At 36.4% G+C, this 14,538-nt stretch overlaps 1 protein-coding gene across 12 annotated transcripts in view; it reads right to left on the bottom strand.

Moving 5' to 3' along the window:
* Positions 1-14,538, bottom strand: part of CLOCK (clock circadian regulator) — a 65,610-nt gene continuing 51,072 nt past the window's right edge. For 10 of the 12 annotated variants that reach the window (XM_041402509.1, XM_041402510.1, XM_041402511.1 and 7 more), the window contains 9 exons: positions 14,332-14,407; positions 13,294-13,435; positions 12,822-12,922; positions 11,795-11,884; positions 10,531-10,689; positions 8,985-9,191; positions 7,717-7,925; positions 7,157-7,421; positions 1-5,583 (listed from right to left, as the gene is read on the bottom strand). In XM_041402509.1, coding sequence (XP_041258443.1) covers positions 5,407-5,583; positions 7,157-7,421; positions 7,717-7,925; positions 8,985-9,191; positions 10,531-10,689; positions 11,795-11,884; positions 12,822-12,922; positions 13,294-13,435; positions 14,332-14,407 — 1,426 coding nt within the window. In that variant the 3' untranslated portion in view covers positions 1-5,406. The remainder of the gene's footprint in view (positions 5,584-7,156; positions 7,422-7,716; positions 7,926-8,984; positions 9,192-10,530; positions 10,690-11,794; positions 11,885-12,821; positions 12,923-13,293; positions 13,436-14,331; positions 14,408-14,538) is intronic. The other 2 variants (XR_005952499.1, XM_041402519.1) reach the window with 2 other exon arrangements.

Below are 14,538 nucleotides of genomic sequence, written 5' to 3'. Positions count from 1 at the left end.
AAATACAGTATGCATTTTACTGAAATCTCACAAGTCATTTGTCTGGGTAGGGGAGAGAAGATAAAAGTGACATCAAGCAACTTCTCACAAGTCAGTTCTGTGGGTGGGGGAGAGAGAGTGCCTTTGGTACAGTCGTGGGAAGGGTAAGAGCGCTTCACTGTGAAACTTGGATAAAACTGACATCAAGCAACTCAGAAAAAAACCTCTAGAACCTTAGAAGCTACAGAAAGCAAAATTTTAAATGAGTTACATTTATTCAGTTAAAAAATTGACAGTTAGTAATGGTCACATGAACACCAGGGAACTGTATCTACATTTCCTGACGTCAATATGAACGGCACTAGGGTTTTTCTGATTGTTTTCTTTCACGTATATAAATCTAATGCCAGTTAAAAAAATACAAAACAAAACTGAAACCCAAGACACTGTGAAATCAACACTGCTTAAAAACTCAAAATTCAATCTGATATATTTGAAAATAAATATTTTTTACCTTTCTTGTTAGAAAAAGACAGCTCACCAACTGCTTTCAAAGCAGTTACATCTTTAAGACCATTCCCAAAAGTGTTTCATAAATAATTACCCATTGATTGATTGTCTATTAATGCAGCATCTCTCAGTCATAGCTGGGGTCTCTGTTATTAGGCCATAAAATATTTTTTTCAGACACAGTGTTTTGTTTCCCCCCCCCTTCCTTTTTATTTAGGTATACTTTCTTTGAATATAGCATATCATGCTGGCAAAATTCATGCAGATGGCATAGCATGATGTATCGCAGAGTTTAAAATCACCTGTTTAAAAAAGACAAAAAAAGAAAAAGACAAGGAATGTAGTGTTAAAAATCATGGTAGTGAAAAAGCAACTACCCAGTCTCATGGACAACCAAAACAATTTCAAATGTTCTCTCACAGTTGTCTCATCTACTATGATTTGTTTAAATATGTCTTTTTTAATCCAAATTCATTTCATTCTCTTCAATTTTTTTCCACCAGGGATAAGTAAAAAAATAAAAGGTTAATTATTAAAACTAGTCTCTTTTCCCTTTTAATCAAAATAACCATTTTCCAGCCCTCTGACTATACATCTAATTTTAATAATTATTTCAAATAGAGAAGCTTATGAATCTGACATGTTTGACATCTCCTGATGCCGTGACATTTAAAACACTCATAACAATACCTGGGTTAAATCTCTGAAAATATAAATGATTTTTAATCAACTTTAACATTTGAAAAAGGCCACATCTTTAAACCTTCAGAACATTTTCACACAATTTATAATCCTAAGGGACACTTAGAATTACTGAGCAGGCAAATGAGCCTCCAGATGATTCTCTCTCATAGGCAACTGTGCAACTTTTAAAGCCTCCTTCCATCCAAGGAAGCCATCATCCCTAATCCCTTCCCCTGGCCACATAAAACACAAAGGCAACTGGTTTTAGAAGCCTTTTTAATCCTGCACTTTAAACCTCAAAGGATCACCATAATAAAGAAACATTTTCCAGAAATGTCTCTCTTGACAGTTCTATGTGTTATTCCTCAATGCGCCCCCTTTTTAACAGTTTCACTGACTAAAGAAATAAACTGTTTTTCAAATAGTCTTCTCAGTAAAGTGCTTGTTATTACTCAAAAAAAAAAAAAAACAAAACCAAAAAAAACAACAAAAAAAAGAAAAACCAAAAAAAAAAACAAAAACAAAAAACAAAAAAACACCCAAAAAGAGAAAGTGCTATTTAAGTCTTAAGATAGTTTCTTTTTCCTGTGAAAAACTGCCTGATATATCTTTACTTTATTCATTTTTACATAAAGCTGAAATGAAACCTATTTCTTGTAAGGATGCTGGGTTACTAATTTTGGTGTTTGGCAGTAGGCAAGATGCCCACAGAAGGTGGTGACACACTGGAACCGTAGTGCAGAAGGTAAACCTTCTAGATGAAGTGGAAGGCATATGGAGAGCTCCTACTAGAATCCTTTCATTTTTATATACAAATATAATATATATTAAATATAATATAAAAATAGCTATATTCTTTTTTCTCTCTGAAGTTATCCCAGACACTTTTCTTCAAAGCCTCACCCATTGCAGACAATGTCTGTCTCCTAAACTCCATGCAAATGCTGTCCTCTTCACTCCATTATGTACCACCAGCCCATTTCTTCACAAATACAATCCTCTCCTTAACAGGCCCCCTTCCCTTCTGTCAGAGTCATTCTGAAACATTTCTGCTCCAGAACCTGCAGCATCACAGCACTCACTGTCGTGCTATTTATCAGGATGCTGCAAGTAAGTCTGTAGTAAATGAGTCGGGCAGAAGCAAAAGGCTGATTAAGAAAGAGGCAACAGCCTGGTCCTCTTCTCACTAAAACTCAAGGACAGTTCAGCAATTCATTCAGCAACAGGGCAAGCTGCAGACCTGTTAAATATATACTTTTTAGTCACTACTTTTGAACAAAGCATCTCAATTCTTGCACACAATCTGGACTAAGTTCTATACACTTGCCTTTGTAAAGTTTGCCTGATTCACGTCAGGAATTCTTCAAATGTGTGCTGTATTTTTCCAGTTCCTTAGAATTTCCCCATCTTCTATTCTTTCTATACTAGCTGGTAGTTCTGTAATTGAATGACCTCTCTCTGAGGCTACAAAAAGCTTCTTGATCAAAGCATATATTTCTCTATTTTCTTTCAGCAGCCACACTATCCCATCATCTAATTTCTTTCTCCTAGTTTAGCCTTTTTACTGACAGACCTATAGCAGCACACCAGAGCATCTGGGGAGGGGAGAATGGGAAGAAAAGTTGATATTTTTTTATATAAAAAGCTGCATCATTAACTGTCTGGCTGGTATCTCTAATTTCTGTAATTCTCAGTATAATAGCTTAATTAATTAATACACCTATTTTACCACTATTCAGTAGTTCTAACAGCACTATTAAAGCTCTCCCAGTTTTATTTTTTAGCACTATATTTTTATTGTAATTGGTTAAAGAAATTTGTATCTAACCTATTTTCCATTAGGCAAAGAAGTGATAGCACAGACCTCTAGTCAATGCAGCTTCATATAGAAACAGGTGGAATGGAGTGGTAGGGATAACAGAGCAAGGCAGGATTTCTTTACATAGAACTTTAGAGAAACAGGTCTCTGACAATTACCCCAGTCTGAAGAATGCCAGAAATCCCTTTAAAGAAGGGAAAGTGTTTCTTGCTATGTTTGGTATTGGCATCTGTTCCTTGCTCCAGGTTGCAATAGGCTTCTTGGAGCAGAGAGCAATCAGATTCTCTTTGGTACTGTGTTTCTCACACTCTCCTTCCTTGTTCACTGCTTGGCTTTCTGGTGCCAAGCATTTGCTTTATGACTGGGGAATAACAAAGGTCTAATGCTGGGACACGAGCAGAGACAAAGGCTGGCCCCAAAACGTAACCAACAGCATCACAGGCTTGGCTAAACTGGTATTACCTCCTGCGGGTTTGGTTCATCCAGTAATACAATCAAACTGTTCCACAGTACGAAACAGACCATCACCATTTCGTTACATTCATTCAACTCCTCCGTAGTATTCAAGATTAATCCAGCTTTCTCTCCCTAGCACTAGTTTTAACTGCTTTTACTGGTTTTTGTTTCTAATTAATTATCAGATCTATCAGCATTTATTAATTTTCCTCTGAAGTTCTGGTTTCCACAAACTAGTACCATAAAAACCTACCAACGTTTACTTAAATAGCACGTATCTGTTGGAACTTTTTATTTTCTTTATAAAATGAAGTTGCCTTCTGAAGTCTTAGTTAAGTGATAGCTCTTAAATCAATACCTGGTAGTGTTAAATGCAATCATGATCTCCCCCAAAACACACTTTAAATGCTTCCAAAAATGATTAAAAAAAAATCAGCTTATTATTCTTTCTTCTGCAAAAGGAGTACTGTCTTTTAAGGTCAGCTTTTTTTTTTGCTTTTTGCCTTTTTTTTTTTTTAAGAGTATTACCTTAAAGATCTGAGATTTTTGAGACTCCTGTATTTCTGGCTACTGTCTGAGGGGGAGTACCAGTCATAAATATTCATGGTCTCAACTCAGACCACTGTTAAAATTAACACAATACAGAAATATCTATGAAATAGATACACAAGTTTGGTTGACAATGTGCTAAGACTTCAAAATTGAAAATGGTTACAGATTCAAGACATTGTAATTCAAGATGTTCAACATTATCACCTGAATTAAAATCAAGGCACTATGGGTTTTGTTGTTGTTGTTAAAATGACCCTGAATTAGTTCTGACTAATTTTTGAAGGAGAATAAAAAGATTCCAACATGGTTTAACAAGTTACAATTCTCACCACAGAGAAAGTGGTTAAAAAGTGCCCAAAAGGTTATTAAATGTAAATATATTTTTGTGCAAATTACTCCTATAACTGAAACATTCTTGAAAATTACTGTCATTTTTTTTAAACCTTTTACATAAATATTTCCAACTATGAACTATATCAAAAGATAGCTTTGGGGAATAAAATTCCAAACCATCCGCAAGAAAGCAGTGCAAATTCCTATTTTTCAAATAAAATGATGAATTCATTATGAAATGATGGATGATATTTATGAATCTGAATGTCCTGAACCCTGATGCATGATCACCAGTTCAAACAGCTTCATCAATAATTTAACTTCAAGCAGTCAACTAACCAACACACTATACCTCACCAAACAAACCCTGACATCACGGACAAAGCACAAACAAGAGACTTGTGCCCACATTAAGGGTGAAAATAATGATGCATCATGTTGTAAACAAAAGGGTAGAACAGAGGAGAACATTAGTCTGAGTATGGCGTGAGAATTTAGGGAAACATATTCAAACCTACAAATAACAGATTACATTTTCATGCATCATATAAAATATTTTGCTCTTTCTCCTTTTATGCAGACATATACACAATATTTTACAGCATCTGTACAACAAAGAACTGGATTTCACACAACATTTTCAAAATATTTACTGTCCTGTAATCATCTGAAAAAAAATTAGATGGTTTTTGGACTATATTTCTGGCGTTTTTTCCTGCTAATTCAAAACAATTGCTCCATGTCCATTTTAATACTTTAAAAATGTACAGGATTGATAAAAATACCAATATTTTCAGCATCACTCTCTTTTCAGTCACATTTGGAGATTTCACCTGGACAAATTACAACATGGCAGCAAATCCTTTAGAACACAGAAACCGGGGCAACGCTCAAAGTTGGCCATGTCCCCATCATCATCTTGTAGCTTTTCTTAAGAGATTCCAGAAGTTAGAAGTAGATCACAACACCATGGTGCTAGAAAGCCTTCGTACTGTTACCTCTGTAGCTTCAGTGCAACTGTTTGTGGGGCAGCCCCTCCTGGCAGTTTGCTTCAAAAAGAGGCAGCGCCCACACTACTGTGGCTGAACTTTGGAAGGATCAGTCATCTTGTCAGTTCTGTGTCGTGACAGCTGCTGCTGCTGAGACTGATGCTGCTGGTGATGGGACTGACTGAAAGTGCTTTGTTGTAGTGGGAAAGCAGCAGAGAGAATAAGCTGAGCCGACTGATTTCCATGAAGTAACCTGGATGTCTAAAACACAAAAATTGAAAAAAATTGTTTTTCTTGCTGCACTGAGAAACATGGGCCTACCTGCTTTTTAACTTTTTATATGGGTTCAATCAAAATAAACTTCAGATTTGGCCAGTTAAGCTGAACAAACAATGCAGGGATTTGTTCATACTAATACATTTAATCAGCGCATCTGAACAATTAATAAAGCAGCTGTAATTGGTCTTTGGAATTTCTGTAGTGATAGGTAGGAATACATGGCAATTTGTCTTCATTTCACACCACAAAAGCATAGCAGGGTGTAAAGAATCTATTTGAGTAAGTGTAGGTAGCTGTCATTGCAGTCAAAAGAAAAAATAGTGCACGATTTGGCAGAGATCACATTTATTCCCCACAGACAAAACGCACAGTCAAAGAAAATGGTGCATTTGCAGATGCCAACATCCCCTTTGAAGGAGACTTATTACTGCAGGAAATGGTACTTAGTTTCAACAGTATTCTTCTTAGAACACAAAAAAAGATTACTGAATAAAAACAATGAAGGATGGGTACAAATGCACTAGGACATCTCAATCCTGAAATGTTCTGCAGCAGAGAGTAAAGTACATCAAGTGCTCCACCTACACAATCAGACTGTAAGATGCCCCAGTGAACAGAAGCAGAAAAGGCTCCTTTTGTCCTTCTTAAGAAGTATTTACTTCACTTCAAATTCTAGCACTTTAATAGTTTGTATTAAAAATACTGGACTTTTACTTCAAAAGAAATTCTAGATTAGGCACAGACCTTTTGAGATGTTCATATTTCACATATCTGTTTCACCAGAATCAAGTCAAAATTGTGTAAACTTTTACATTTAGAAACAGAGATACAGACACTACCAACCTGCTAAACAGCCTCTCCAGTGCTCTAGCCACCACTACATCTCTTTCACCAACTCCAGATGCTGGGTGACACATGTTCCAGTAATTAATTGGAATCAACAAATGGCAACAGATTTCCCATCAATTCTTTCTACCTTCTGTTTCTTTTAGAAATTTCCTATTTCTACACTCCTTGGGTTTGTTTTCCTTCTATTTTGACCCAATGTCTCTTCTTTCTCCACTCAAACAAGGATCTTCCCTACTCTCTGCTTACAATGTTACTTGCTGCTCAGCCTCCCCTGTAGCCAAGACAGAATTTCATGCCTCATGTTATTGGGACATGTCTTGCTTTGGGCTGTGTGCTGCTTTCCAGACCAACCATTATCTCTCACACCTTACTGCATTAACATGTAAAGTTAATAAAAGAAAATGTAAACTGTTTTAAAGGAAACATCTGGTTTTTTCATCCTACAGTCAATTAGGAGCAGCAATTCAAAGGGAAAAAGATGTAAGACAGGACAATGCATGGAGTAACACAGCAGGAAAGACCATCTCTCCTTTAAGCAATAGGATTTTAGAGAACTGCTACAGAATAAACTCACCTCATGCATTGGGCTTATTCACAGGTTACTATTTTAAGCGCTTTGTTTTCAGGTAAAGCACCCCTGGATAACCTAGCAATGCTGAAAGTGCCAGGACTTGGAAAAATTTGTAGACAGCTCTACATTCATTACCTGTAGGAACTGCTGGGGGTGCTGGGTCAGCTGTGACTGAGCTGGCTGTTGCACTGTGGTGAGCTGCTGCTGATGGTCCTGCTGACTTTGTTGCTGCTGCTGCTGTTGTGTTATTGACAAAGTCTGTGGCTGCTGCTGCTGGGCAGCAAAAGTGGGATAAGCTGTCACCACCTGTCCCATAAACATAGTACTTGGTACCATTACCGCTCCACATGCTACTGGGGCCGTGACAAGTTTTGTTACAAGTTGCTGACCTTGAGAAAATCTGTTAATAGAAAAAGACATTTGGAGTCCCTTCAGGAAAAAAAAATATATGAAGCATCACATACACTTGAGAAAAGCAGATTTGTCAGAGGCATATTTTGCTATAAAAACATGGGTTTTGATAAGCCTGCAAACACATTACTTTAGGCAGTTTAATTTCAAGGGTTGTATCCATACCGTTGAAACACAAATTACATAATCTTTTTAATGCTATTTTAGCTCCTTTTGTATTTGGTGCAGCTGTATAAGCTTACCATTATAAAAAGTCATCTTAAATATAGGTCTTGAAGATTTACCTGATTGGTCTGTCCTGTGTAAAAGTGGTTACTGCAGCAGCATTCTGGTTGTTGTTCTGTGGTAAGCTAGAGGGAACCTGCACCACATTTCCTGCTGTTGGCTGAGAAATCACCATAGTGTTGTACAAAGGTGCTGAGACTGTGTTCTGTGACTGACTGGCAAGAGAAGACTGTTGATTGTGTCCACTAAGCACATTTTGTTGATTATGCTGAAAAGGAATTTTGACAAAGTAAGTTGAAAATAGCCAGGAACTACAGCTGTTCTCCACACTGTCACTGCCCATACTTCAAAACCACCAGCTTTTTTCTATTCAAATTAATTCTTAATTCAAAGTACACAAATATTTCTACTGACTGAGGATTTAGAGGTGGGACTTGACCTTGGACATCTGAGTCTCTTACATTAATTTCTTTTCCCGTTCACGTTATTTTTTTTCCCTGAATTTTTCAGCTACTTGCATACTGTTTATTCAAAATTATCTTTTTACTCCTTTAGCATTTCTGTGCCCAACTTAGAGTAAAATGTGCACATAACATCAAGAATTTCTTACTTGAAAATTTGGAACTAGCCTACTGCTGAGATGGTAAAATGCATTACTAGTCTGGCTCTTCACAAATCTCTAAAAGAAAGTATGGAATGCATAAAAGGGTCCAGAGGAGGGTGACCACAGAGATCAGATGTATATGGGGTCTCCATATACATAATGGTCAAAACTATTAGAAGTATTCAGCACGAAGAAACAGCTTCTGTGGGGATGCATGCTGTTGAGTGTTATGCCTCTGCTAAATTGTTAAGTTTATGGTATAAGTTAGGAGCTGTTTCTTTGTTACATTGTTAGGTTTAATATATAAGTTGAGTGCTGTTAAGCTTTTAGGCCATGTTCCTTTGTATCTTTGCCCTTGCTGTCCTTTTGTCACATGCACTGAAACATACACACACACACACACATACACACACACACACTCCCCTAGATAGGTCTCAGTTCACTTCTGTTTTGATTGCCTGGATTTTGTTTGGTTTTGCTGCTGCTTGTTTTTTCCTTATTGTGCCTTAACTGTCCTGTAAGTAGTAGAGTGAATCTTGCCAACAAACTTCGTCGTGCTGCCACTTAATATTAAATCAAGCTTTTGCAGATATCCTTGCCAATGATTTTTTTAAGCAATCTCAAACACTCGTTCATAACAGGGGATTGTCAGGGAAGCTGCTGTGTTTCAGCTATGGTTTTGAGCAAATATTCTATCCAGAAAAATCAGTAATAGAATTTTACCTGTGTTGCAGTACTCTGCAAAGGCTGCTGCTGTATCATGTGTGGAGTATTTATATGGCCTGTGTTCATCCCACTTTGAGTCTGATTAGTCTGAACAACTTGACCTTGCATGTTTATTGGTGTAAGCTGCTGAACAGTTGAAGAATTTCCAGAAGGAAGCTGCACAGAACCAAAGTTGAGTCCAGAAGCTGACTGCTGCAAGAACATCTTAAAAAATTCCACAAGTTATAGGGTCAGTATTCAGAGACTCAACTCTATCTGGTAAGAATCAGAATTCTAATTTCCAGAATTCTAAACATTAACATTCAATATTAGTTCTTAAAGAAAAAGCACCATTTAGAGACTAACCAGTAATGCAGTCTACAACTATCTAAAGGCAAAACATATTTGAGATGACACTTCTTTTTGTAGGACCTTCCTCAGTAACACTAAATCAGATGAAGAACATGTCTGAATTAGTACATCCAGGCATAGCATCAAGAATGTAATCTTCTCTGGCATTCAGGAAATCATCATGATTATACTGAACTTTCCAACACTGTTGTAATAAACAGAATTCAGCACAAAAATACTATGTTCTTTACAAAAAGTTAGGCCCAAGCCTACAACAAGGCAGAATGTGCATCACTGAAGTACTTTTTCTAGTTTTCACATTCCTGAACAAGGTCCCTCCACACTGCATGGAAAGGAGAGCTGTGAATCTCTCATTTTGAGACATGGATAAGGCAGTCTACTGCTGGCATGTTTACACTAAACATCACACAACACTGCAAATGGCACACGCCAGAAACTCCTACTCTTCCAACAGAATTTAAGCAACACACTCAATACTTCCAGGAAGTATTTTTTCTATTCTTTAGTCACAATCCAGACTAAAAATATTAAATTATTTCCTTAAAATGTATCTTAGTTTGAGGTGATCAAATTTTTTTTTGTTTGGTAAAGAAAAACCCAATAGGGTAATTATTTTCTTCCAAATATAGCTGCTGAAAAGACAGTGACAAAAATAGAAAAATATACACTGGTTAAACAAAATCAGAAACCATATAGTCAGCTGCTAGACTGAGTAATGCACCCTCTAGACTTCCTGTCTTTCTGGCTCAGTAACTCCTTCAAGTTTACCATGCAAAGTAGAGCCATTCAGCTCTGCATTCAGATAGGACAGTTTAAGAAACAAAGAAACAGGGATTTAACATCCTCAGAGCTAAAAGAGAAAAACAGATTCTGCAAATTTTGGATTAATATTCTAATGACTGCAAAACTTGGCAAGAATTAACAACCACTCCATCCTTTTATATTTAATTAGGTTAAGTGATAAGCTAGGCTTGACCTGCTCAACACTGGGGCATTTCCAGATACATTTGAAGCAAAACATCAGGTACCTCTGGAACAGCAGCTTCAGATACTATGGATTTTAGACATATTAGGCCCAGATGGCAGCTGACAGGGAATATGGAGGATCATGTTGTGGAATTAGGTGCCCAAGACACTTTTCAGCTGCCTAAATTCTCTACAGATGAAACCTGTAAGTGATACACTAACTCACCTGGAGTCCTTGACCATGAACAATTTGAAGCTGCTCTTGAATCTTACGCAACTCTTCCTGCTGCCGATGAATATTTGCCTCTATCATGCGTGTTCTTTGCTCTAGCTGGTCCTTTAGATGCTGCATAGCTCCTAATTGAGCTGAAAACTGAAACACAGGCTGTAGTGCAATGAATAAATTAAAAACTGAGCAAAAATTACATTTTATTCACAAGAGATAAGTACAGTGCTCCACAGAAGCAAAGAAATCAAGTATTGCTCTTCAAATTACTAATAAACCATAATCTGAGGACCAATTAATGAGAATGAAAACATCACAGAATCAACATTTAATTGATGTATGAGAACTGGTGAACTAAAAGAATTCCACAGCACAATAAATTGACTGGTGTCCAAATCACAAACATATATACATATGTGTGTGTAATTCACACGGTACTGTATATGTTAAAGCTCTCTTATGTTAAAGGTTATAATTGTGCCAGTTTAGAAAGAAAGATTCACCTAGAGCTAAAATATAAAAATAACTTAAGAATACCCTCAGTCACAAAAAGCTGAAGGCTGAGCCCACAGAGAAACTATTTGCCACTTCTGTTTTTCCTCAGACATCTGCTATATGCCCCAAGTCAGTATAACCTTTTGATACCTATATCCTGTTCTTATTACACAGAAGCATTTCACAGACCAAGCAGCCTTGTGTTATAAGCATATGCCTGAAAGCTGCCAGCCGAGTTGATGGATTCTTAAATTCATGCCCTAAAATATTTTAGCTTTAACTGTTTTTTGTATCTATGTTGCTAATGCACAAGGCTGAAAACTATATCTGTACAAATAACAGGAAGAAAAAATTAAAGCAAAAGTGTCAAAATACAGAATTTGCTCATTTCAAGAGAATCATTTGGCACCAAAGGACTCAATTTCTTAGCCCATGGATCCAGCCTGTCCAGATCCCTCTGCAGAGCCTTCCTGCCCTCCAGCAGATCAACAGTCTCACCCAACTGGGTGTCATCTGCAAACCCACTAATGGCGACCTCAATCCCTTTGTCCATATCATCAATAAGTACATTAAACTGGACTGAGCCCTCTGGAACCCCACTGGCTGCCAGGTGGATATAACTCCATTCACCACCACTCTCTGGGCCTGGCCATCCAAACTGTTTTTCTCTCAGTGAACAGTGCGTCCACCCAAGCCACAGGCAGCCCACTATAGCAAGAGAACAAGACTGTTTAAAAAATAATAAACAATAAATTCAGTTGATTCATACCTGAGTCATTCCAGACTGGAGCTGTAAAGTTGCAGGCTGAGATATTGCTGGTTGTGTTACAGGTTGTCCAAGAGACTGTGAGCTTAAGGACTAGGATTAAAAAAATTGTTCCATAAGCATAAGAGAATGAACTTCATATTTGACATGAAGTATTTCTTTAAAGAGTCAAATTTAAAACTGCATTATATGAACATATAATAGAAACTAGCAAATTGTTTCCTGAAATATCTAACCTTAGTTATTAGAGAATTAAAAAAACAAAAGCAATTGATTTATTATTTATACATAATAGACACATAATTTTTCTACTGCTAAAAATATATATAAGCAGTAGGTATAAAACAGAAATTACAACTACAAGTATTTCAGAAGTCTCAATTTCAACAAGTTTGGAAGCTGACACCTTTGATTTATTCTTAAACTAACTTTTTTTAGAAATATTATGTATTATATTTCTATATTAATAGAAATATATATATTAATATGTGTTTAATATTATAATGCATATTTTAATAAGAATTCTGTATATGAAGTGAATGTATTAGTTCAACAGGAAAACGAGCACCAAGTACAAGAGGCATGACAATTTCTCATACTACCAAGATTTCAGAAAAGATATGGAAGTACTCATTAATATGCTTAGTCATAAATTTGTATGAGTTCTCTATAGGGACACACAGAGCATTAAATTGGTAATTTTACATATATATATATATGTGTGTGTGTACTAAAAATCCAGAATCACAGAAAGAAGTTCTGTGTGAATGAAAGCAGAGATTCATTCACATTCCTTCAAATCCTAATGACAAAACCTAAATACATATATGCTTAATTATTGTATTCCTTTAAAATCTAGTATACCAAAATGGCAAAACGATGATGCAATTCTAAGATACGTATTCCAACAGAAACTCTTAAAGTTTAAATTATGCTTTTAGAAGAAATAAAACAAAGCTTATATAGATTTAATAACAGCTTTTAAAGGTGAACTCCACTGTTTAAGTACAACATTCTTCTCTGAAGTTACCTGACTGCTCAGAGATGATCTTCTTTGCGCAGTCTTTTCATGACCAGATAAGCCTTGCCTTGGAGGAGTGCTAGTGTCCACTGTCATTTTAGTTGGTGTTGCTGACAATGTTGAGAGTTAGAACAAAGAAACATCTTAATTTTTATCTCAATTCTGTAATGCAATAATCTAATTACAGAAAGCTTTTAATGAATAAAAAAAAAACTGTAAAGGCTTGGACTCTTTTTTTTTCCCCTATCAACCAGTAGTGCAATCTGATAGATTGAAATAGGGTGTACTAGTGTCTGATATTGAACTCTAGAAGGAAAAGTATTTTTCAGAGTAGTCTGCAGATCTCTGAACCATCATAAAGGGTATTTTCATGCACACTTCTCATAAAATGATTTCTAACTGCCAGCTATGCATTTAATAAAATTAAGTAGAGGAAGCCCTCATTAGGAAAGCACTTCTGTTTTCAATAATTGGTGCTTACATGAATGATCCGATACTGCAGTATGTGAAGATTTTCTTGAACTCCTGGAGGAAGCAGAAGGTGTGGGGCTGGTATCAAACCTTTCCAGTGCTTCTTTGAGACTCACTGTGTTTATGTGATTGTCAGACCCAGAGTCCTGACTCTGAAGAGACATACATAAACAGCAATTATTCATCTAATCCTGCACACAGTGCACATATCTGTAGAAAATATCTCAGACCTTTTTGTTTCTCATCAACCCCTTTACACAGGTGACCATGCAGAAGTAGTGGCCTGTTTGATGGCTGTAACCTCTGTTTCCATTTGAGGCTTTTATCCTTGAAAACCAAAGCTATATAAGCCTAGAAACAGAAATGCATACAGACTTAGGCCACAAACTGACCACTGAGCTGACCTCCTTCTGCAGGCACTCATTTCACTCTGAACAACAGTGTCATGAGTGAACTGCTTATTCCTTTGAGAAAAGATGAGTTTGTTCCATTAGGAGCACTGACAGATGGAACTTGTGAAACTGCCAAAGGAAAACATTTCTGAACTGTCAGACTAAAACAAGTCAGATCATCTCCACAAGCTGATAAGGCTCACTGAGCTTCCAAGGACATTAATTCAAAATAAATTTTGTATACTTTTAAGAAGCTAGACAGAGCCACACAGTTAAACAGCTTCTACTTTCCTACTGGGAACTCCTTCTTGGTGTGTTGACCTTGGTTTTTCAGATTATGAGTACTTCCAGTAAGGGAAGTACCATTTATTTAGGAATTTAACGCTGCAAAAATAAGATCTTAATAAAAACTTATGGGAGTTATAACTGTTGTAACTACATGCACATTAATTCTTGAAAAGAGAAGGGTGTTATAGGCAGAGTTAGACACTATTTCTAGACTTCCTTGATAATTTTCAATAGTCACATTATTTAGAGATGGAATAATTACTTTATTTGGGGACAAATGGGACAAAACACTTTTTGCTGCTGTATATTTGCTTGCGTATTATTTTTAGTATGTGAAGACGTAAAATAAAATTATATAAAATACTCACTTTATCTGCTGTTATCTCTGGGAGAGATTCCTCAATACCAAGTTCTCGTCGTCTTTCTGCTCTAACTTCTGCATAACTAGAAGAACAAACCAAAGATGATTACTATATCATGGGATGATTTAAAAAATACACCTCAAAGACCAAACTCATCAAACCTACATTGCTTATAAAGTATCTCAAGAAGTTTTCCAGTGATTCTTCACACTG

The sequence above is a fragment of the Onychostruthus taczanowskii genome, unplaced genomic scaffold (genome assembly GCF_017590055.1).
Source record: "Onychostruthus taczanowskii isolate IOZ18803 unplaced genomic scaffold, ASM1759005v1 scaffold2, whole genome shotgun sequence".
In the NCBI taxonomy this organism is placed as follows: Eukaryota; Metazoa; Chordata; class Aves; order Passeriformes; family Passeridae; genus Onychostruthus; species Onychostruthus taczanowskii.
This window is presented reverse-complemented; position numbering and strand designations above follow the sequence as displayed.